General features: G+C 47.9%; 1 protein-coding gene across 1 annotated transcript; it reads left to right on the forward strand.

Annotated features, from left to right (window-relative positions):
- Positions 1 to 921: 921 nt before the first annotated feature.
- Positions 922 to 22,413, forward strand: LOC310680515 (bactericidal permeability-increasing protein-like). Its single transcript, XM_083447217.1, has 15 exons — positions 922 to 1,154; positions 2,880 to 2,994; positions 4,894 to 5,022; positions 5,340 to 5,495; positions 6,447 to 6,510; positions 8,688 to 8,751; positions 11,098 to 11,189; positions 11,923 to 12,099; positions 15,201 to 15,260; positions 15,373 to 15,540; positions 15,976 to 16,043; positions 17,035 to 17,077; positions 19,215 to 19,278; positions 20,733 to 20,809; positions 21,785 to 22,413. The coding sequence occupies exons 1-15, from the start codon at positions 1,034 to 1,036 to the stop codon at positions 21,821 to 21,823; spliced, it is 1,437 nt and encodes a 478-aa protein (XP_083303343.1). The 5' UTR covers positions 922 to 1,033; the 3' UTR covers positions 21,824 to 22,413.
- The last annotated feature ends 577 nt before the right edge of the window (positions 22,414 to 22,990 follow it).

Raw genomic sequence — 22,990 nt, forward strand, 5'->3', positions numbered from 1 at the left:
TAAACATGCTACGCAAATGGGTAATCTGAATGAGGAGCCCTTGTAAGGGTGTGGGGGGGGGGCAGTGATCACCTCCAGCTTGGATAGATTTAAAAGATCCATGGAGGAGCAGACAGCTATTGATGCCTATTAGCCACAATCTTCTTCTTCTTCTTCTTCTTCTTCTTCTTCTTCTTCTTCTTCTTCTTCTTCTTCTTCTTCTTCTTCTTCTTCTTCGGCAATTACTCATAGCTGAGTAAGATTGTCTTCCATGAACACAGTTTTAACAATGAGTCTGTAAGTGACTCTGGAGGCCAATTCTGGATCCACACGTCCTTCCACAGTGGGGACATAGGTTTCTGGGCAAGAGTTGATCCCAGTGAGGGTTTGCCAAGCGTGCCTTCCTCCTACACATTTCTCCCTTGTGTCCTGAGTTCGAGTGTCTTCAAAGCCCAGGACACCTTTGGTAAAGGCTGTTCTCCAACTGGAGCTACATTCTGCCCGCCATAGCTGAAGGGAGGCAAAAGTGCTTGCAAACACCAGTTGCTGGAAACCATAGTTTCTGCTTGCAGGTTTCCCATACTGGGCACCTAGTTGGCCACTGTGAGAACAGGATGCTGGACTAGATGGGCCTGATCCAGCAGACCCTCTTCTTACATTCTTGAGGTCCAGGAGCAGCTCTGCTTTTGAAGCCAAGCCCTGGAGCCTGGCATGCCCGTCACAAGCCGAACGGCGAGAGCATCCACATGATGCAGGATCCGTCCCATGCCGCATGAGTCACAGAGCACGCAGCCCTGAGTCTCAGCTCCCGTGTCTGGTCCGGCCCCTGGCAGAGAAAGCCTCCATGCACGCCCAGCCCACAAAATCCACAAACCCCACCCGGAACCTTGGCTGCAGATTGTGCAACAGGGGAAAAACAAATAAAGCTTTCTGGCCCCTCTGCTTCTGCCTGCTCACTCTCACTTCCGTTTTCCTCTCAGCTAAATGCAGAGGGGTTCGCAGCTGCAGAGTCCCTGGGCAGAAGGATCTGAGGGGGTTCGGGGCTGCAGCCAGGATGTCCAAGGCGAGAGACCTCCTCCTGGCTTCTCTGCTGCTCTGTCTTCACTACAGTCCTCTCTCCAGGGCCACAGGACCGGGCTTTGTGGGCAGAATCACGGACAAAGGCCTGGACTATGGTGGGTGCCTTTTATTCCCCATTCTGACCCCCCCCCACCCCCACCCAGCCTGCAGGGTCTTGTCATGGTTGAAGAGCCAGGAGGTCTGGAGTCTCTCAGCCTAACCTACCTCTCAGGGTTGTTGTTGAGGATAAAACAGGGAGGGAGGAGACTTACTCTGAGTGCCTAGAAGGAAAAGCGGGATCGAAACGTCATCAATAAAATAAATAGTGTGTACAGTTCTGGTTGCCTCACGTCAAAATGGATATTGTAGATTTGGAAAAGCTTCAGGAAAGGGCCACCGAAATGACGAGGGGAAGGGAGGAAAGGACTGTTCTCTAAACCGAAGGCAAGCAAGAGTTGATAGAAGTTTATACAACGATGCTTGACGCAGAGAAAGTGGAAAAGATTCTCTGTGTGTGTGTCTCTCTCATAACTCTAGAATCCGTGGACATCCCATGGAGCTGAAATGTTGGAAGATTCAGGACAGACAAATGAAAGCACTTCCATAGTTAACCTACGGAACTCCCTCCCACAGGATGCAGCGATGGGCACCGACCTAGACGGCTTTAAAAGAGGATTAGGCAAATTCACGCAGCGGGGAGTAACCTGGGGCTGCTGCTGCCCCGGCGCCTCTGCTCTGCTTCCACGCTCAGAGGGACTAATGCTCCTGCAGGAGGGAGTTCCATCGTTTAACTCCGTGCTGTGAGCTGCGCTCTAAAACATCAAGAGGGCACCAGGTTGGTGAAAGGTGGCAAGTTAGGTGGGTTTGAAACAATAAATCTGTTGCTTTCTCTATTTTGGGGGGCAGACCTACAGAAGTAGGACAGCATGAGGGCGTGGGCTGTCCGCCTGGGTCACTGCTTGCCCTGCAAGATATTTGCCTGCAGGAACGAGAGTTTTCTGCTGACAGTGTGGGGCTCTGTTTGACTGTTGGCTGAGTGGATACAGCTGGGGAGGTGGTCCAGGGTCCACCTTAGGCCTGCCACACTTTCATTCTTGGGTCTCTGCCCACCTGGCTGCTTCAATCAGTGGAACACATACAGTTAAATGGGCCACATCACCCCCATTCCACATTTGTAAGCAGGCCATCTTTCTGTGTGGCAGCACCTAACCTGCAGGCTCTTTCACTGTACTCTTTTTGGTACTCTTACTGTACTCTTTTGGTACTGTGCTCTTTTATCACTCTTTTTGGTGTGTGGTAAAAATGTTTTGGTTTAGATAAGTCTGCCCAGGGTTGTAGAATTTCTGATGTATGTTTTAATAATTTTTTTATTGAAAATTTTATTTACAACATAACATAACATACCCCCCTAGTACAGAAAGACAATAAACATAACATACAACAATACAAACAACCAAATAAAATACTTCCTTTATCCTGTATCTGTCCTCCTTATTTACTTCTTATAGGTTGTTCCTTTATGAATAACTATTAAGATTTTTCTAATTATAACTTAAATATTCACAAAGCCGCCTCCTCTTTCTGATGTATGTTTTAATCTGTTTTTAGTTTACTGCTGATTTTCCTTTTCAAACGTTTGAAAGAGCTGTTTTCAATGATAACGGTATTGTTTTATTGTCACTCGCTCCGAGATGTTTGGCTTTTTTACACTAAATAAAGCCATTGCTTTGACTTTGAATTTTTTTTTCTAAGTAGGGAGAGAGGGCCCAAAAAAGGCAAATCGGTTCCTTCAAGAGGGATGCAAACAGTCTGACGCCAGCCTTTTCTCTCCTTTGCTTCAGTTCGCCAGGAGGGGGTGGCAGCCTTGCAGCAGAAACTGGCACAGCTGACTCTGCCCGACTTCTCTGGATCCTTCAGAGTTAAAGCTATTGGGAAAGTGGACTACAAACTCTACAGGTGAGGCCACCACAGATGGGAAGAGACAACAATAATAGGTTCTGGAGAAGATGGTTTCTGCCCCGGGCAAGGTGCAGTTGGGGTGTCTTGTGGAGGCAGCTCAAATGAAGTTGGGAGGGATAACATTTCTTTTGGGGGGGCAGTAAGAGACTTGAATAAGTAGATTAATAACTTGAGAATGAGCAGGGGGGCTCATTTCTAAGATGGCTTAGTCCTTCCCACCCCCCAAAAAGCTCAGGGTCCACCACAGCTTCTCCTGCACAGCCTCATTCAACAGCACATCACCCAGCTACGTTGGTGCCAACTCCTGGGGCCCTGGGTGCCCATGAAGGGACCGGGCACCCACAAATCTTGGTGCCAGGGTCATGCATATTGCTTGGCACCCATGGCCCTGGGCACCCACGGTTGCAGGGCCAATCTGGCACTCCTCCTCAGCCAGGGCCAAACTCATCTTGTGTGATTCACAGGCGTGAATGTTCTGGACGCCTCTTTGCTTTGCATAAAGGGTTGTTTTGGGGCTCACATTAAGATCTAGAGTTCCAAAGCAAAGGCCATTGAATCACTGTACTGTAGAGTTGGAGGGAACTCCAAAGGTCATCTAGGCCAACCCCGTGCAAGGCAGGGATCTCAACTAAAGCATCCATGGCAGGTGGTCATCCAACCTCCAAGGAAGGAGAGTCTACTGTCAGGAGCTTGGCCTACACTTGAGTAGGACCCTGGCAGAGACACATGCCCAACTGGCATGTTCTCTCCCTCCTGGTCGATCGTTCGGGAGCTTCAAAAGCTTTCTTCAGCCCAAACATCACAGCGATCAATGCCAACCGACACCAGCACACTTAGGGATCCGCAGAGTCTTCACAACTTGTACATGACAGACCTCAGGAACTCAGCATTTTGGCTAATCTACTTTATTTACACACGGAGCACTGCAACATGGCTCCCTCTCTCTCTAGCATCAAACAGCAAAGAGAAAAAGGACAAAGGACAATAGTCCCACTTCGTGGAACACAGTAACACAAACATCCTGTCTTCTTCACTTCCCACTCTGTGGAGTCAAAACATACACCGTCATGTGAAAGACAACAATCCCATGACTGCAGTCACGGAGCAGGAATTCTAACATCTACAACCTCCTGAGGGAGATCATTCCACTGTCCAACTGGTCTTACTGCCAGAAAGCTTTTCCGAATGTTTAGTCGGAATCTCCCTTCTGGTAACTTGAAGCCCTTGGCTCAGGTCCTCCCCTCCAGAGCAGCAGAAAGCCAGCTTGCTCCATCTTCCATGGGACACCCCTTCAGATATTTAAAGATATCTCCACTCAGTATCCTCTTTTCCAGGATAAATATATCCAACTCCCTCAACCATTCCTCATAAGGCTTGGTTTCCAGACCCTTGATTTTATGATTATTATTTATTAAATTTGTATACCAACCTTCATCCATAGCTCTCAGGGTGGTTCACAACATAAAAATACAAAATATATAATAAAAACAAGAATAAAGGCAAACTAATCACCCCACACTCCCCCACCTGCCACCCCCATCTTGGTTGCCCTCCTCTGCACACCTTCCAGCTTGTCAACATTTTGGGGCCCAGAACTGGACACAGTATTCCAGGTGTGGTCTGAGCAGGGCAGAATAGAGTGGGACTATGACATCTCTTGAGCTGGACACTAGGCTTCAGTTGATGCAACCTAGAATTGCATTCACGTTTTTTGCTACTGCATCCATCACACTGTTGACTCATGTGAAACTTGTGGTCTACTAAGACCCCTTGATCCTTTTCACACGTACTGCTGTCAAGAGCAAGCCCCTTATTTGAATCAGGCCAATCCACCCTCTCCATCGCATTGCTGATTTCCCCAAACCAATGACCTTCTCCTTCCATTTTCTCCTGCAGCTTGAACATTCGCAGTTTCCAGTTGCCAAGCTCCGCTATAGCACCGGTCCCAGGCATGGGCCTCAAGGTCTCCATCACCAATGCCTTTGCCGAAGTGACGGGCGACTGGTCGGTGAAGAAGCGCTGGTTGTGAGTCCATCGTTGCCTCTTACCTTTGGGTCACTTAGAGGCAGTGGGGAGGAATTCGATTCAGTTCACATGGGAAGGCAAATTCACCAAATCTCGCTTTCCGAAACAATACGCAGAGCGAAACAGAGCCGCCCCTGGAAATTCTCCCTTTCCTGAATTGGTTATCCTGCTCCTCATTTAATCCCCACAAGAACCCTGTAAGGTAGGCTAGACTGAGAGAAACAGTGACTAGGCAGCTCAAGGTTACCCTGGTCTCCTGGGTTCAAATACTCTTAACCACTGCACCAAATCCTTTGCTCTGTTGTCTTTCCAAATAGCAAGGACCACGGCTCATTTGACCTGAAGGTTGAGGGCATCTCCATCTCCGTAGGCTTGAAGCTGGGGGCAGATGCTGCTGGGAGGCCGACGGTGGGCACAGCAAATTGCGCCGCTCACATCTCCGATGTCAAAGTGCACTTTTCAGGCAGGTTGAGGTAGGTGGTTGTCCGTTGCCCTGCAGCTTGACCTGGAATGCTACCCTGCTTGCTGTCGACACAAGCCTCCCCTTTGCTACCTCTAAGAATAAGAATAAGAATAAGAATTTATTATCTAGACCCCGGACACCTGGTTGGGCTTCCCCAGCCACTCTGGGCAGCTTCCAACAGAATATTAAAATACAATAGTCTATTAAACATTAAAAGCTTCCCTAAACAGGGCTGCCTTCAGATGTCTTCTAAAAGACTGGTAGTTGTTCTCTTTGACATCTGGTGGGAGGGCGTTGCACAGGATGGGTGCCACTACCGAGAAGGCCCTCTGCCTGGTTCCCTGTAACTTGGCTTCTCGCAGTGAGGGAACCGCCAGAAGGCCCTCGGCGCTGGACCTCAGAGTCTGGGCAGAACGATGGGGGTGGAGATGCTCCTTCAGGTATACTGGACCAAGGCAGTTTAGGGCTTTCAAAGTCAACACCAACACTTTGAATTGTGCTCAGAAGCGTACTCGGAAATGATGCCCAAACCAAGTGTCCCTGTGCTGAGGGCAAGCTCCCCTTTTCCACCTGTCGTTTTGAAAACTCATTGCATTCATCCATCTCGAAAAGGAACCAGCCCCTAACTTAACATCAGCATAGTATCTGTCATTGTATCGTGTGGTCTTTCATATCTGTTTGGCACCCCTGCGAACCCCATTGGCAAGATCGCTGCGCATTCAGCAGCCACAACCTTTGCAACCTCCAGTCAAGCATAGAATTGCAGAGCCGGATGGGACCCCCTAAAGTCATCTAGTCCAGCCCCCTGCATTGCAAGAAGCACTTCCTCCCCTCTTGCTTCTTCAGAACACCTAAAGCTGCTCTTAGTTTCTGGGATCTTCAAGTAGTGCAAGCACTTTAGGAAATAAAAGCTTTTTACCTTATTGACATTGATCCTCCCCTTCTTCTCTCTCCATCGCAGCTGGCTGTACAACCTCTTCCACAATAACATCGAGTCGTCGTTCAGAAATGCCATGGAAGGCAAGGTACAGCCTTCACAGGATTTCCAAGGGCTCCTTCCCAGTTCCTTTCTCGCTTTCCGCAGTTTCTCAAATGTATGGGACCCCTGCCTGGGCGCACCTTTAAACCCTGCCTTCCAGCCCAGAGGTTGCTCCCTCTAAAAAGCCCGGTTTTGCAGGAGCTGGCTGCTGCTGCTGCTGCTCTGCAAGAGGGAATGGCACTCTGCACATGCTCAGAAGCAGGAGTTCACCCGGCAGCGCTCAGATTGGCATCCTAGGAGACCAACAGCAATAGCAAAAGCAAGCTTTTGGAAGTGCATTGCTGTTGTTCGGAAACACTTGGCGCCTCTCCTGCTCTTGGGCCCTCGGCTTGTTCCTAGCCTGGTTCTCTAGCCTCCTCCTGTTTCTGACTCAACGGCTTGCATGTGCCCTGGGGATGGTGGGGTGGGGGGCCAAATACTTGGAAGGAAAGGCTGAGCGTGCGGAATCTGCTGCTGCGGCTCCAAAGCACGCTCCGTGTTCGCAGCAAAATCCACACATGGCGTTGCAAACCTCCTGTGGCATCACTTGAATGAAGCGCTTCCCCTTAAGGAAGGTTTTGTTTGCTTCTGAATTCAGTAGCCCCACAAACAGACCCAGGACTTCAGCATTCTTTTTCATTATATATATATATATATATATATATTCATTTTAATACATCAAACACAAAAAAGAAATATAGAATTAAACAAATATCCATCACCTCTTAGCAACTAAAAAGGAAAAAAAGGAAAACAACAACAATAATACATTAAATAGTTCTCACAATACATTTGACATAAACATGACTTTTTTCTATGTACCTGACTTCCTGTCTACTCCTTACTTCTATTTCTCATCAATTATTCACTGCCATATTATAACATGTTTTGGTTTTGATAATTTATTCTATCCTAGGTTTTCCATCAGACGTAAAACTCCTACTGAAGTTATTCAAATGCTTTATTTGCATTTATTTAATACAGACTTTAAGATAAATTTTAAAGATTTTCCATTTTGAGATAAATACTTCCTTTGATTTATTTTTTATTCTTTCTGATAAATTATCTAATTCCACATATTCAATCATTTTTTGAGTCCACTCTGATCTAGAAGGGGCTTTGTCGCTTTTCCAATTTGTCGCAATAAGTATTCTTGCTGCAACCATAGCATAAAGAAAAAGTTCCTTAGCTTTTTTAGGGATATCTGAATCTGTGATTCCCAGTAGGTAAACTTCTGGTTTTTTGCTGAAAGATATTTTTAACATTTTTCCCCAGGACTTCAGCATTCAAATGCGCTTTGAGCCGAAAAGATGTGGGGTTTTTTTGGTGCCTTGGGTGTTAGGAATTAGCTTCCTTCGATTTCACAGGCCTTTGCGAGCTTAATTTAGCCAAGCGTGCCCTTGGGAACAATGGGTTCTCCTGTTCTCCACAAAAGGCAGCAGCAGGGGAGCCCTGTGCCAAGCCTTGTCGACAAGCCGCTTTCGGTAATTGCTACATGGCTGCCTGGCACCAACTGCTGTGTCCGAGGGTGGAGAAAGGAATGACCGAGTCTCCCTGCAGGGAGGACCCTGGAAAGTCCAGCCCCATCGCAGACACCTGATTTTAGTTTAGAGTCCTGCATTGCAGAGGTTTGGATTAGATGAGTCTTGGGGTCCGTTCCAGCTCTGCAATTCTATGGTTCTGTGTCTAAGGCCTATGGAGCAGAGCCTTTGTGAAATCATAGGATGGTAGAGCTGGTAGCGAAGTGTTTTTTCCTTCTTCTCATGGGGACATAAGCAGAGCCTTCTGTACCCATCCCAAAAGGCCCAGCAATTCCTAGAACCATGGAATTGTTGAGAGGGAAGGGATCTCCCAAGGTCCTCAAGCCCAACTCTCTGCAGTGCAGAAGACCATCATACCCATAATATGCCTCTGGTGTGCATTGTCCAAAACTGCATTGATAAACCCCTGGGCCAGATGTGGGTAAACAATGGTAGGAGAAGACCGGGGGCCGCAAGTGAGGCTCAGTGGAGATCAGCATTCACAGTTGCTTGTGCCCCACATCTAGCACCAGTACTCCAAGATAGACCACACCTGGGAATGGAGGTTCTGCTAGTTTCCGAGCCAAGCAACGAGCCCATGGACACATGGGGCTCCTGCCAAGGAGTAAGTCGTCCTTATGGCCTTTCTTCTATTCCCCCCCAGGTCTGTGAAGAAGTGAGCAGTTCCATTGGCTCCAAACTGCAGCCTTTCCTGCAAACCCTGCCAGGTAAGAGCAATGATGGTGGAAGCCGGTGACAAGCTGGACCCCATCAGGGGGAAAGAGCTCCTTCTAAGCAATGCCTAGGGACACAGGTGGCGCTGTGGGTTACCCACTGTGGGTTAACCACTGAGCCTAGGGCTTGCCAATTGGAAGGTCGGCGGTTCGAATCCTTGCAACGGGGTGAGCTCCCGTTGCTCAGTCCCTGCTCCTGCCCACCTAGCAGTTCGAAAGCACATCCAAGTGCAAGTAGATAAATAGGTACCACTCTGGCAGGAAGGTAAACGACGTTTCCGTGCGCTGCTCTGGTTTGCCAGAAGCGGCTTAGTCATGCTGGCCACACGACCCGGAAGCTGTACGCCGGCTCCCTCGGCCAGTAAAGCGAGATGAGCGCCGCAACCCCAGAGTCGGTCATGACTGGACCTAATGGTCAGGGGTCCCTTTACCTTTAAGCAATGCCTGCTTTATTCCTGCATTGCAGGAGGCCGGACTATATTCCCCTCGTGGCCCCTTCCAACTCTACTATTTTATGATTCTATGAAGTGAGACCCCGACTTTGGCCCAGCCAGCGTATCTGGCCTTAAACAGAACCCACAATCTGGAGGATTTGGGAGACCAAAATGCTCTCAGCTAATATGTGGCTAATATTCATTCTCTAACACAAGTTGTCAGTAGGGCAATGGGAGATTTCTTTCTAAGCCAAACGTAGAGGATAGAGGAGGAGGAAGACTTACATAAACCTCACATCTTTTATACGTACAGATGCAGATTAAATTTTCTAGAGATAATTACTCTAAACATAGCTGTCAACTTTCCCCTTTTCTTACGAGGAATCCTATTCGGAATAAGGGAATTTCCCTTTTAAAAAGGGAAATGTTGACAGCTATGATCTAAATGTAAATAGATATACAATCCAGCTCAGTCTAGTAGGGAAGTCTGTGACCAGCTGATCCGTAGGTTTGCTCAGTCTGCAGACTAAAATGCTTCTGGGCCCCTGCATACCTTGGCATAATGTGGGCTTATTCATTTATACACTGTTTCATTGTCAAAAAAGCAAACAAACCTCAAAGCAGTTTGCAAAAAAAAAAAAAAAAAAAAAGATTTTTTGAAAAATAGCAGCAATGATTTAAAATGGTTAAAAGTTAAAAATAGCAATAGACTCAAACCAGTTTAAAACTCACATCCACTTTCTAACCATCCCGGTGGGCTTGTCTAAATAAATGTGTTTTTAGCAGGTGCCAAAAAGAGTAGAGGCCGGATGTCAGGTGGCAGGGAGTTCTCCCTACTTTAGAAAAATTAATGCAGAGGGAGAGGGCAGCCATGCTTCTGAAGAGCAGTTGCTGTTATGCTCACTTTCTGCTTGCTGGTTTCCTGTGGAGGAATCTAGTGGATCCCTCTGAGAACAGGATGCTGGACTAGACGGGCCATTGGCCTGATTGTCCCGATCCACCAGCCCAAAGGTGGGCTCGTGGGAGTGGTTTGATGAAGGTATACCCATGAAGGATTTCAAAGACACCTGAATGATCAGTTCTAGTGATTTATTACATATGAAAAAAGAATAAGTTTATGGTAATTCAACCTGCTGGGCCTCCCTGCCATTACGGACATGGGACAGACCCCACAGCAGTGAGAGGTTGCCATGGCTTGTCCGCACCCAAGCAAACATTTAGGCATCCTTTATGCACAAAGCAGCAGAGCCCAGTTTGCTTCTGCCCTCTCTGGGCCCAGAGCCCAGCATCCCAAGGGCCACAGATAAGCACAGCATCAAAGCAAACCCATTAGCATAGATCAAAGCAAGGAAACATATCTGACCTCACCCTCGCAACAACTACCAATTGTTTTTTGGGTTACCTAGACTACCATGTTGGAGCTTGCACTTTGCTTCAACACACCAATCCAGCAGGGTTCTGATTATGAGTACAGTGGTACCTCGGGTTACAGATGCTTCAGGTTACAGAAGCTTCAGGTTACAGACTCTGCTAACCCAGAAATAGTACCTCGGCTTAAGAACTTTGCTTCAGGATGAGAATGAAAATCACACAGCAGCAGCGGGAGGCCCCATTAGCTAAAGTGGTACCTCAGGTTAAGAACAGTTTCATGTTAAGAACGGACCTCTAGAACGAATTAAGTACTTAACCCGAGGTACCACTGTACTGTATTATAGAAATTGGCACTAAAATGCTTCTTTCTTTCTGGGGGTACAACAAACAAAACCAAAACCATAATCTGACGTGCAAATGCAGAGAACTGGATTCAAGATTGGGAAAATGAGAGACTGAAATGGACACCTTTGTCCGACGCTGCTTTGTCGCCATCTCGCCCCAGCTCCTTGATTTGTCCTGTTCTTTTTCCTAGTCACGGCTAGAATTGACAAGGTGTCTGGGATCGATTACTCTCTGGTTGCTCCTCCTGCGGCTTCACAGAATTCCCTAGACTTGGACCTGAAGGTAGGGAAAAGGAGGGAGGGAGGAATCCAGGAGGGGAATTGGCTCCCAGTACGTTTCCGAGCACAATTCAAAGTGCTGGTGCTGACCTTTAAAGCCCTAAACGGCCTCAAAGGCCCAGTATACCTGAAGGATCGTCTCCACCCCCATCGTTCTGCCTGGACACTGAGGTCCAGCTCCGAGGGCCTTCCGGCAGTTCCCTCGCTGCGGGAATCCAAGCTACAGGGAACCAGGCAGAGGGCCTTCTCGGTGGTGGCACCCGCCCTGTGGAACACCCTCCCATCAGATGTCAAGGAAATAAACAACTATCTGACTTTTAGAAGACACCTGAAGGCAGCCCTGTTTAGGGAAGCGTTTAATGTTTAATGGACTACTGTATTTTAATATTTTGTTAGAAGCCACCCAGAGTGGCTGGGGAAGCCCAGCCAGATGGGCGGGGTACAAAGAATAAATTGTTGTTGTTGTTATGGATCGTGGCCAACTTTCCCTCCCGGAGGCCTCCTGTGCTGCGGGCATCTTCCTGGTGGGAAGACACTTGCCTGTCGCTTCCCTTCGTCTCTTCCTAAAACACTTGCCTGAGATTCCTGCAGGGGGTTGGACCAGAAGAAGCAAAGGGCTCCATCCAGCCCTACAGTTCTGTGATTCTAGGAAGGAGAAAAGAAACGGACTGAGTCCCCTTCATTAGCATTCTGTCCTAGGAATGGCTTCCCATCTTTCGCATTTCCTCTCCCACCAGGGTGAATTCTTCTCCCTCGCCCATCACTCTGCTCCCCCTTTCACACCACCAGCCCTCGCTTTCCCGGTGGATCACGACCGCATGCTTTATTTCGGGATCTCCACTTACTTCTTCAACACCGCAGGCCTTGTATACTACGGAGCAGGGGAGATGAACTTCTTCATCACAGACGACATGGTAAGGAGGGCTGGGGAGCCCAAGTCTGCAGAGCTGGCTTTACCAGGGGGTGGATCACGCTGCAATCCCCGACAGTGGCTCTTGAGTGGCTCCCTTTGATAGTGAGATCAGGATGTGGAACTAGATGGGCCATTGGCTTGGTGCAGCAGGCTTTTCTCATCTCCTCAATGCTGCCGACATGTTTTTCTACCAATAAGACGACAGGAGCCTGTTGATGGCCCACAATGGAAGCCTGGCTTTGATGGGAGGTTCTGGGCTGAGTTTGGTTGGGGATTAATTTTAGTACAATTGTTCTGTTCCTTTTTGTTGTTGTTTTATTGGTTCTGTATAGTTTGTGTTTTGTTTTTAAGGGGTGGGATCAGGGCTGCCTGGGAGTGGCTCCCCAGCCAACACAATGGCTGGGACAAGTTTCACAGGGGGGAAAGCACTGGGACATCCGATCTCGGTGATCATGGGCAGGAGGCAGAGTTACGCTAAGACCAGACCATGTCATTACTGAGGAGGCAGGTTTAGTCGTTGTTTGAAGACTATCCCTGCCTCCGGGTCTGGCCTTGACCGGATGGATACTGGAATCAACAGGGGAAACCCACATGACCTGAAAGTGTTGCTGTGCAATGCCAGGTCAATGATGAATAAAACCACTGCCATCCACGACTTGATTGTGGATGGAGGATTTGACCTGGCATGTGTGACAGAGACCTGGTTGGAGGAAGCAGATGGGCCTGTCCTTGCCGCTGCTTGCCCACCAGGTTTCTCTTACGCACAGCAACCCAGGTCATGTGGGCGGGGAGGGGGGGTTGCAGTGATTTTTAGGAAGTCACTAGCTTGCACCAGGCGTCCTACTGGGAAGATCCAGCTCTCTGAGTGCATGTTCTGGAAGTTGGGCAATAGGGGCAGTACAGGATTCCTTTTGGTGTACCGACCTCCCCGCTGCACCAAGGATTCCCTGTCCGAGCTGCTTCAGGTCGTGGCGGATTTTCTCCTGGAGACACCTAGTTTGGTTGTCCTAGGGGATTTTAACATCCATGCTGACACGACCTTACAAGGGGCTGCTCGGGACTTCGTGGAAAGCATGGCCTCCATGGGGCTGTCCCTGAATAAGTTTGGCCCAACTCATAGTCATGGACATGCCTTAGACCTGGTGTTCACCTCTAGTGACGTGGGTGATCTGACACTAAGTAAAAGTGAAACAAAAGAAGTGCCATGGTCAGATCACTTCCTGGTGCAACTGGACTTCTCCGCGACCCTTCCCCTCTGCAGGGAGGTGGGACCAATTCGGATGGTCCGCCCCCGCCACTTAATGGATCCAAATGGTTTCCAGAGAGTGGTAGGGGATGCTTTAGCCCATGTTGATGGCCTTTCAGCTGATTCCCTGGTGGCCCGCTGGAATGCAGAGTTAACCAGGGCTATCGACTGTCTGGCTCCGAAGCGCCCTCTCCGATTGCATGGAGCCCGAACAGCCCCGTGGTTTTCTTCGGAGCTGAGGGCGATGAAACAATCGTTGAGACGGTTAGAGCGTCGGTGGCAGAAAACTCACTCCGAATCTGACCGGACACAGGTTAGAGCTCAACGTCGAGCCTACCAAGTGGCGATAGCGACGGCGAAGAAGACTTTCTTCACCGCCTCTATTGCATCTGCAGAAAATAGTAGCAGGAGACTCTTTCAGGTGGTTCGCAATTTAACAGAACCACCTTTACCACCGGGGCCTTGTAAAGACCCCAAGATCTCCTGCAACGATTTTGCAAAGTTTTTTGCAGATAAAATCACTCATATTCGGAAGGAGCTAGACACCACCGTGGGAGCAGGGCCGAGCCGGGAGAGTGCTAGAGCTCTTTCTGGTCAAGTTGCATGGAATCAATTTCAATCCGTTACCCCCGAGGATGTGGACAGGCTGCTTGGACGCGTGAAACCAACCACCTGTCTCCTTGATCCTTGCCCATCCTGGCTAATAAAAGCAAGCCGGGAAGGGCTGGGCGATGGGCTCTGCGGGGTGGTGAATGCTTCCCTCTGTGAGGGAACATTCCCAGATCCGCTGAAAGAGGCGGTCATTAAACCGCTTCTTAAAAAACCATCTTTAGACCCGGCCAGTATGGCCAACTATCGCCCAGTCTCAAATCTTCCATTCTTGGGCAAGGTGATTGAGCGTGTGGTTGCTGAACAACTCCAGGCACGCCTGGAGGATGCGGACCATTTGGATCCCTTCCAATCGGGATTCAGGCCTCACCATGGGACTGAAACTCACAGCTGGATTTTGGACTCACAGCTGTCCATGGAGGCACAGGTCAATTCTGTATCCAGGGCAGCTGTCTACCAACTCCACCTGGTACGCAGGCTGAGACCCTACCTGCCCGCGGACTGTCTCGCCAGAGTGGTGCATGCTCTGGTTATCTCCCGCTTGGACTACTGCAATGTGCTCTATGTGGGGCTACCTTTGAAGGTGACTCGGAAACTACAACTAATCCAGAATGCGGCAGCTAGACTGGTGACTGGGGGCGGCCGCCGAGACCACATAACACCAGTCTTTAAAGACCTACATTGGCTCCCAGTACGTTTCCGAGCACAATTCAAAGTGTTGGTGTTGACCTTTAAAGCCCTAAACGGCCTCGGCCCAGGATACCTGAAGGAGTGTCTCCACCCCCATCGTTCTGCCCGGACACTGAGGTCCAGCTCCGAGGGCCTCCTGGCGGTTCCCTCATTGTGAGAAGCAAAGCTACAGGGAACCAGGCAGAGGGCCTTCTCGGTAGTGGCGCCCGCCCTGTGGAACGCCCTCCCAGCAGATGTCAAAGCGCTAAATAACTACCTGACATTTAGAAGACATCTTAAGGCAGCCCTGTTCAGGGAAGTTTTTAATCTGTGATATTTTACTGTATTTTTTGTTTCTATGGAAGCCGCCCAGAGTGGCTGGGGAAACCCAGCGAGATGGGCGGGGTACAAATAATAAATTATTATTATTATTATTATTATTATTATTTCCAGCTAAAACCCAGCAGGAGAACAAGACGAAGGTTTAAAGGGGCTGTTCTTTCTAACCTCTGCTTTTCCAAGTCATAGTATATTGTCCTATCTCTCCATCCCCAACATGCCTTTTCTCCCCTGCGCAGGTTCCGAAGGAGTTTAAAGTCCGGCTCAACACCACATGCTTCAAGGCCTTTGTTCCACAGGTGAGCAGCTGGGGCATCTATTTGGTTACGGGAGAAGATGGGTCCACTTGGACCTGATCCAGCCGCCAGGCTCCACTGAGATTCTCATGCCACCTTTGCTCTCTACACCCAGTTGGAAAAGCTGTACCCCAACATGCTCATGAAGCTCCAAGTCTCACCTTCTTCTGCCCCGTCTCTGACCATCACACCTGATGCCATTTCGCTGTCCCCGGCGGTCGACATCACAGCATTTGCCATCCTCCCCAACGCTTCCTTGGTCTCGCTCTTTGTGATTGGTGCGGTAAGTTCAGGACACACCTTGAGTCTTGGTGCTGCCCATGATCAGGAGCGCAGGCATTTTGTGCCCCTTCCAGTCTGCCCATTGCCCTAAGCCTCCTCTTCCACCTTCATCAGAGTTTTTGTCGATTGTGGGTGCTCATTTCTGCCTCTTCCCTTCCTTATTCCCAGATATTTTTCTTTCTGAATGTTATACATTCCCCTCAGCTTTACTAACAGATGCGTTTTCTCAAAGAGATCTTCCTTTTCTCCTTCTCCTCCTCCTCCTCCTCCCTCCCTCCCTTCCTTCCTTCCCTTTTTTCCTTCTCTTTTTTTTGTTGCAAATTTCCCCAATGATTAAAAGAATTCCAAATCTTCATATGTATAGATTTCACATGATGTAAACTTTTTTTTTTATCTGTTTGCAAAGCACACTCAACCTGCTTCTCTTTGATTTCAGTCAACCACCATTTCAGCCAAAGTTACTGTTAACTCCACCAAGATCTTTGGGTCCCTGAAGCTTGGCAAGTAAGAAATAACAAAGCAATTCTCTGCATTTGTGCTTTACCATTTTAATACCACCTCAAAAGTTTTTTCCTTGATTAGAAGCTGCCACCAAAGGTCCTAGAAGAGATAATTCAGCAGTCAGTCTGTGAGCACTTAGAAAGGGATGCTGTGATTACTAAGACCCAGCATGGTGTTCTCAAACACAAGTCATGCCGGATGAATCTCATTTCCCTTTTTGATACGAGTCACAAGCTTGATGGATCAGGGGAATGCTGTGGACGTAGCATATCTTTGTTTCAGTAAGGGGGTTGGACTAGATGACCCTGGGATCCCTTCCAACTCTATGATTCTATAATTCAAATATCATTGTTTGGCTATTATCCAGGAAAAAAACCATCTTGACTTTATTTCGTAGAATCATAGAATTACAGAGTTGCAAGGCACCCTGAGGGTCATCCCTGCAATGCATATTTATTTATTTCATAAAATTTATACAGTATACCACTTGATGGTAGGGGGGAAACCCTCAAAGCAGTTTACAGAGAAGTTAAAACAATAAAAATGTTTTTTTAAAACCCAACAACACTTTAAAACAGAAAGTTAAAACCACAGTATAGATTTAAACCCATACAAACTTTCTAAGCCCCTTGGAAGGCTTGTCTACACAAGAATGTTTTTAGCAGGCATTTCAAGTGGCAGGGAGTTCCAAAGGGTCAGTGCTGCCACACCGAATGCTTGCTTACCTTGCACTGCAAACTGTGGGAGACGAGATCTGGGTTCTACTACACTTTCCAATTTATTTCTATCAGACCTTTCGGCTGAAAAGGTGCTCCCCTGCACCAAGGCAGCCCGAAAGGGCATGCAGAAAGAGGAGTGGAGAAAAGAGTTATCAGCCATGACCCTGTGGCTTGTTCCACTGACTTACCGTAGCTCAGCAAGTCAATAAGGTATATTGTCGTCATAAGGCATAAAACCCCCATTGCTCTCTCTTCCCCCCCGTATCCTCATATAGGTTGCAGCTGTCTCTGAAGCACTCGGATGTCGGGCCTTTCTCAGTAAGTTCTTTTTCGTTCCCTAAATTGCTTGATCCCGTGACCTTAAGTGACCCCTGAGGATTCCATATCACAGCTAGAGGTTCAAGCTCTCAACGTGCGCACTCAGTGGCCAGAGGCACTCTTGCCTTTTTCTCAGAGTCCATTCTTGCCAATACCCTCCCTGAAAGATTTGGTGCCACTCTCAGTGGGCAAACCTATCAATCTCAGCTTCTCACTCCTGCAGTCTTAAGTTTAGTTCCCCCTTTTACACATCAGTTTTTGGCGTTTATTTTATTTGTCCTCGTGAAGATCTAGCAACTTCTCCTTGCATGTAACTCCTAATATACATATTATTGGCATTCAATTTTCTCAAACGTCATGCATTTTTTTCCTATTTTATTTCTACTCAAGTACATGCAAACCTCTAAGCATGTGGTTTCTTTGTAGACATTACTTGCCTGGAGAACACCGCTGCAAAATTTGGAATAGTCCGAATGTTGAAGCCCAGCTGAGCTTTGGTCTGTTTATTATTTTAGGAGGGGTGAATAAGGTTTGCACTAAAATGTGGACCGACCCAAATTTCACCCCCATCCTGAGGTGTCACAGACACACACCTGCTTTGTCATTCCTCTCAGTGGTTCTGCAGCAGCTGTGGAAAAGTCAGATTCCATGCTAGAGATCATTAGGAAAGAGATTGAAGACTGCCAATAGCATAATGCCATTTTGGAAATCTATGGTGCAACCATATTTGCAGTCCTTCATACACTCCTGGTCGCCTCACCTCACAAAGGTGCTTTGGGTTGCCCTGGGCAAGATAAAACTACAGTGGTACCTCGGGTTAAGTACTTAATTCGCTCTAGAGGTTCGTTCTTACCTGAAACTGTTCTTAACCTGAAGCACCACTTTAGCTAATGGGGCCTCCTGTTGCTGCCGCACCGCCGGAGCCCGATTTCTGTTCTCATCCTGAAGCAAAGTTCTTAACCCGAGGTACTATTTCTGGGTTAGCGGAGTCTGTAACCTGAAGCGTCTGTAACCCGAGGTACCACTGTACTGGCAAACCGAATAAATGGGAAAGATTCAGAAAAGGGTCACCAGAAAGATCGAGGGGAATCCCTTGCGAGGGAAGCATGCAAGTGCCGAGGTCTTCCTAGTTTAGAGAAAAGACAAGAAAGAGTTGACACGATAGACGTTTATAAAATTATGCCTTGCATGGAGAAAGTGAACAGAGAAAAGGTTCTACCTCCTACCACAACTCTGAGATTCATGGAAATAATAATAATAATAATAATAATAATAATAATATTTTTACCCTGCCCATCTGGGCTGCTCCCAACAGAGTATTAAAAACACGATAAAACATCAAACATTAAAAACTTCCCCAAACAGAGTTGCCTTCAAATGTCTTCTAAAAGTCAAATAGTTGTTTAGTTCCTTGACATTTGATGGGAGCGTGTTCCACAGGGCAGGTGCCACTAACGAGAAGGCCCTCTGCCTGGCTCCCTGTAACCTCACTTCTCACAGTGAGGGAACCACCAGAAGGCCCTCGGAGCTGGACCTCCATATCCGGGCAGAACGATGAGGGTGGAGACGCTCCTTCAGGTATACTGGGCCGAGGAGGAGAGGGCTGTTAATGGCCACTAGGGATGATGGCTCTGCTCTGCTTCCACAACTGGAGGTCTTAATGCTTCTGAATACAAGTTGCTGCAAACCAAAGAAAGGGAGAGAGCTCTTGTGCTCAGGTCCTGCTTGAGGACCTCTGGTTGGCCATGGAGAGAACTGGAAAGGATGGACCACGGGCTTAATGTTCTTTCCAATTGACTGGGAGTCGTTTGATTCACCGCCCATTTATGTACCGGCCAAGGCAGATGTAGGACATCCAGGATGAAGCCAAAAGTCAGGGAGGGATATTAGAGGACATCTTGACCCTCCTCCCCACTGCCCCGTGCAGCAACAAAACTGCTAGTGCATTTGTAAAGCTAGGCATGGTCCAGTATGGTTTCAAATCGGATGAATGACTGTGAGTTTAGATTCCTGCATTGCAGGGGGTTGGACTAGATGACCCTTGGACCCTTGACTCCTTTCAACTTTACAATTTTGTGATTCCATGAGCCCTTTCATCTTGATTTCCCTTTTATGGTCTCTCTCTCTCTCTTTCCAGGTACTATTAATGCAAGGCATCATGAACTACCTTGCTTCAAGCACCCTCCTGCCTGCCGTGAACGGTAAATATCAGTCTACTTGTTGCACCACGTGCTTCATTATAGCCTTGTTTCCCATTCATCATCCCAACAGAACCAGGCCTCTGATATGGACTCCCAGGACAGAGCAAAGACCCCTCCGGTTGCATCTCCAAGGAGGAGAGGAGACTGGCAGGTGGTTCCCGGGAGGGCATCTGACTGTGCCGTTTTGAGAAAACGCCAGGCCTGCAACCCCATGGAAAGAGCTACTTTCAGTTACTAGGGGAGGAATGTCTAGCATCTCGTGTACAACATTGGGGAGCTCCCAGAGCACTTCAGAGTGAGGGGACAACCGGGAGCAGCGGGGAAAACTGCAGGGCAAATGCACACTTCCCCTGTAGCAGGCAAGAGGCCAGTATGAGGGGCAGTGGTGGTGTAGTGGTTAGAGCACATGGGAGAGACCAGGGTTCAGATCCCCACTGGGCCCCGAAACTCACTGGATGGTGACCTTGGGCCAGTCAGTCCCTTTTGGCTTAACCTACCCTGCAGGGTTGTTGAGGAGGTGAAATTAAGAGCAGAATAATCTTGAGGTCCTTGGAGGAAAAGATGCACAGAAATGCAATAAACGAATAAATAAGAGACTGTGCAAATGGTGCACCTCCACCTGGAGACCAGGTTTCTTTTCCATAGTTTAAAGCAAGTTTCTAGTTTTTATGGCTGCACACCTGAATAAGTTCAGATGGCAGAGCAGGACTCTCATAGAGCCGAATAGCTGCTGGCAGCTCCTCAGGTCTGGCGGGGTGTGTGTGCGAAATCTCTTATATATCGTTTTGCAATTTGCAGAACATTTTTAGACTCTTCATAATTGGGAGGGATTCATATAGCTCTGGTGTGGGAAAGCACATAATACAAATCCGAAATGGCGACTGTGTTCACTCAATGTGCCACATCTGTTTGGCGGTTGAACAGACTCCCTTGGAAGGTGCTGGACTGTCCTTCGTTGGAGGTGTTTAAGCAGAGGTTGGGTGGCCATCTGCCACGGACGCTTTAGTTGCATTGCAGGGGGTTGGGTGTCCCTTCCAACTCTACAATTCTGTGATTCTATGACCTTGGTTAATTTTACCTCCCTTTTTTTGAAAAAATAGTTTTTATTGACTTTTACAATTTTATATTCAACACAATCATTATTATCACAAGGAAAATCTATAAATCCCAACCCCAGTCCCCCACCCCTCTCCCATGACTTCCCTCAACTTCCTCTTCTGCTTCTCCTGCCCATCTTATTCTACCTTAATTTCGTAATATTTTAATTAAATATTGTTGTATTCTTTTTGTACCCTTTCCCCCCAAATTACATTTCCCCCTTTATTTATTTCCCATTATTACATCTTAACTTTTATACTTGTTTCCTTGTAATTGTAAGTGTTTAATCAAACCCTGCCAGTACGTCTACTTCTTTACAATGTTTTTGTAAGTGCAAGATAAATTTTACCTTCCAGCGCGACTGGCCGAGGGGTTCCCCCTGCCTCTCCCGGACCACGTGGAGCTCTCCAGTGCCTTTCTGCAGCTTCGCCAGGTGGGTGATGCATTAGTCCCCTTGCAAAAGCAGCTCTGGGTACTCAGGGAAGCTTCCTGCATTTTGAGGCTAAAAACGAATTGTGGGGAAAGCTCCCTGAGGGAGCAGGTGAAGTCCACACTGAGGCAGCCCTCACTTGGCCCAGCAGGCATCCCATAATACCCCTTCCACATTTGCAAGAACTCAGTTATTTCACTTTGGAATTTCCTGCCTCTTGACACCAGGCAAGCTCCATTACTTTACTCTTTCTTGCACCTGCTTAAAACATTCTTGCTTAGACAAGGCTACCCAGATGTTTAGAAATCCGAGGTGAGCTCAGATCTGTTTTTAGTCTATTGTTCTTTTAACTGCTTGGTTGTTGTTGTTTTACACTCAAGCAGTGTATAAATTTTTAGGAAATATTAAATAAAACAAACAGCCCTGCTTGCAGAGCACATGTCCCAGGAGGTAGGCATCCTGCACCGTTTGTGTTTGGATGCCAGGATTTTGTTGTCCTGCTGTTGGCCAGAGGAAGACTCAGATGCAGGGGCCATAGCCCAGGGGTAGCGTGTCTGTCTTGCAAGCGGAAGGTTGCAGGTTCAATCCTCGCTGGCGTCTCCAGGCGGGGCTAGGAGAAACTCCTGCCTGAAATCATGGAGAGCCATTGCTTCCAGTCAGTGCAGACACTGCTAAGCTAGAGGCAGGCATGCCAATTCTAGGCGGCAGAGCTGTCTTCCGACCCCTCGATATTTCTTTGCAAGGGTTCCAGCCCTCCCAAAATGGAGGGGGCCCAGAGCAACGTCACAGGAGGCTTCACCGGCCTGTTTGGTGTCAGGAAAACGGGTGTGACATCACATGATGTGCACATGACATCACACATGCTGCAGCCCCCGATCTTGGGGGCAATGTGGCGGCACTGGCTAGAGGGACCAATGGCCTGACTCTGTATAAGGCAACTTCCTCTGTTCCTAATTCTGCCTTCTGATCTCTCCCCAGGATTTCTTGCTCTTTGGAGCAGACGTTCGCTACGGTTAATGGCAATGCAGAAAGAGGATAGCCCAGACGCAATGCAAAATTTCGGACTCTTTTCTGCTTCTTCTGCTTGGTCTTCCAGGCAGCAGCACGGGGGTTCTTCCCCAGAAAAGGGCCCCTCCCTGTTTTTGGAATAATTTTCACACTGGTAAACTTTAATGACTTCAGATAAACAGCAGTTCAATTTATGTTGATTTCCACTGAGATGGGACTATAGATGTGATTGAGTTTAAATCCGGGTTCAGCAATGGATTCAGAAACGGTCATGGTGGACAATGGAGGTTGTTTTACACCAGTGTAGATCCTAGAGCCAGTAGGAGCATCAGAATGATGGCATAGGCAGAGATTAATTTTGGTAAACTGGTAGCCTGAGAATTAACATTGCCTCACCCCAGAAATCCGTGTCCAGAAACTGTCCTCCTCAGATAGGGCACCGCTGAGAGTCCCACATGCCCCAGAGGCATGCTTTGCTTGCACTTGAAACTGGGCTTTTAGTGTTGCAGCCCCTGCCCTCTGGAACCATTATAAGGAGCGACTGGACAGGCTTCTGCCAACTTGATGTTTGAGCACTTATTAAATACTTTTTTGTTTAAGGAGGCTTCCCTAATCCTTTTGTATAATCTTAACTGCACAATTGTAGGTATGATGAAATTGGCTTTTAGAGTCTACATTTTCTCCTCTGTTTTGTTTCTACTTCATTTTCTCTTTTATTGTACACAGCTTCAATAACTCTACTCTGTGAAGTGACTTATAAATCCATTGAATATAAACAAGTAAATATAAACAAGTAACACCGAAAGAAGACTTTATTGCAGCAAACCTTCATGAGGGGGAAATAGCAATGCTGACATTTTGGGTCGGAAGTCCTGGATGCATCACAAAGGAAGAAAGTGAGGGGGAGACAAGATAGTCAGACAAGAAGTATATTTTGCTGGACACGATCCACCGGCTGATGCTTGGAATACAGGAGGAATGGGAGATGTAAACCCATCAAAGGAGACCTGTGCTCAGTTCATCCATCGACAGAGGACACCAGAAGAATGTCAGAAGAGAAATTAGGCCAATGGCCCATTTAGTCCAGCATCCTGCTCCCCCAGGGGCCAAACAGTTGCCTGTGGGAAACCAGGGAGCAGGATTGGAGCACAAGACCCCTCTTCCCCTGTTTCCAGT

This window comes from Podarcis tiliguerta (genome assembly GCF_965153285.1).
Source record: "Podarcis tiliguerta genome assembly, chromosome: 6".
NCBI lineage: Eukaryota > Metazoa > Chordata > Lepidosauria > Squamata > Lacertidae > Podarcis > Podarcis tiliguerta.

Excerpts from the sequence above, each read along its gene's own strand:
- LOC310680515 (XM_083447217.1), top strand. The coding sequence starts at position 1,034 with ATGTCCAAGGCGAGAGACCTCCTCCTGGCTTCTCTGCTGCTCTGTCTT. Across the intron at positions 6,511-8,687 it reads GAAATGCCATGGAAGGCAAG|GTCTGTGAAGAAGTGAGCAG; the intron begins GTACAGCCTTCA and ends ATTCCCCCCCAG. Across the intron at positions 17,078-19,214 it reads CGGATGTCGGGCCTTTCTCA|GTACTATTAATGCAAGGCAT; the intron begins GTAAGTTCTTTT and ends CTCTCTTTCCAG.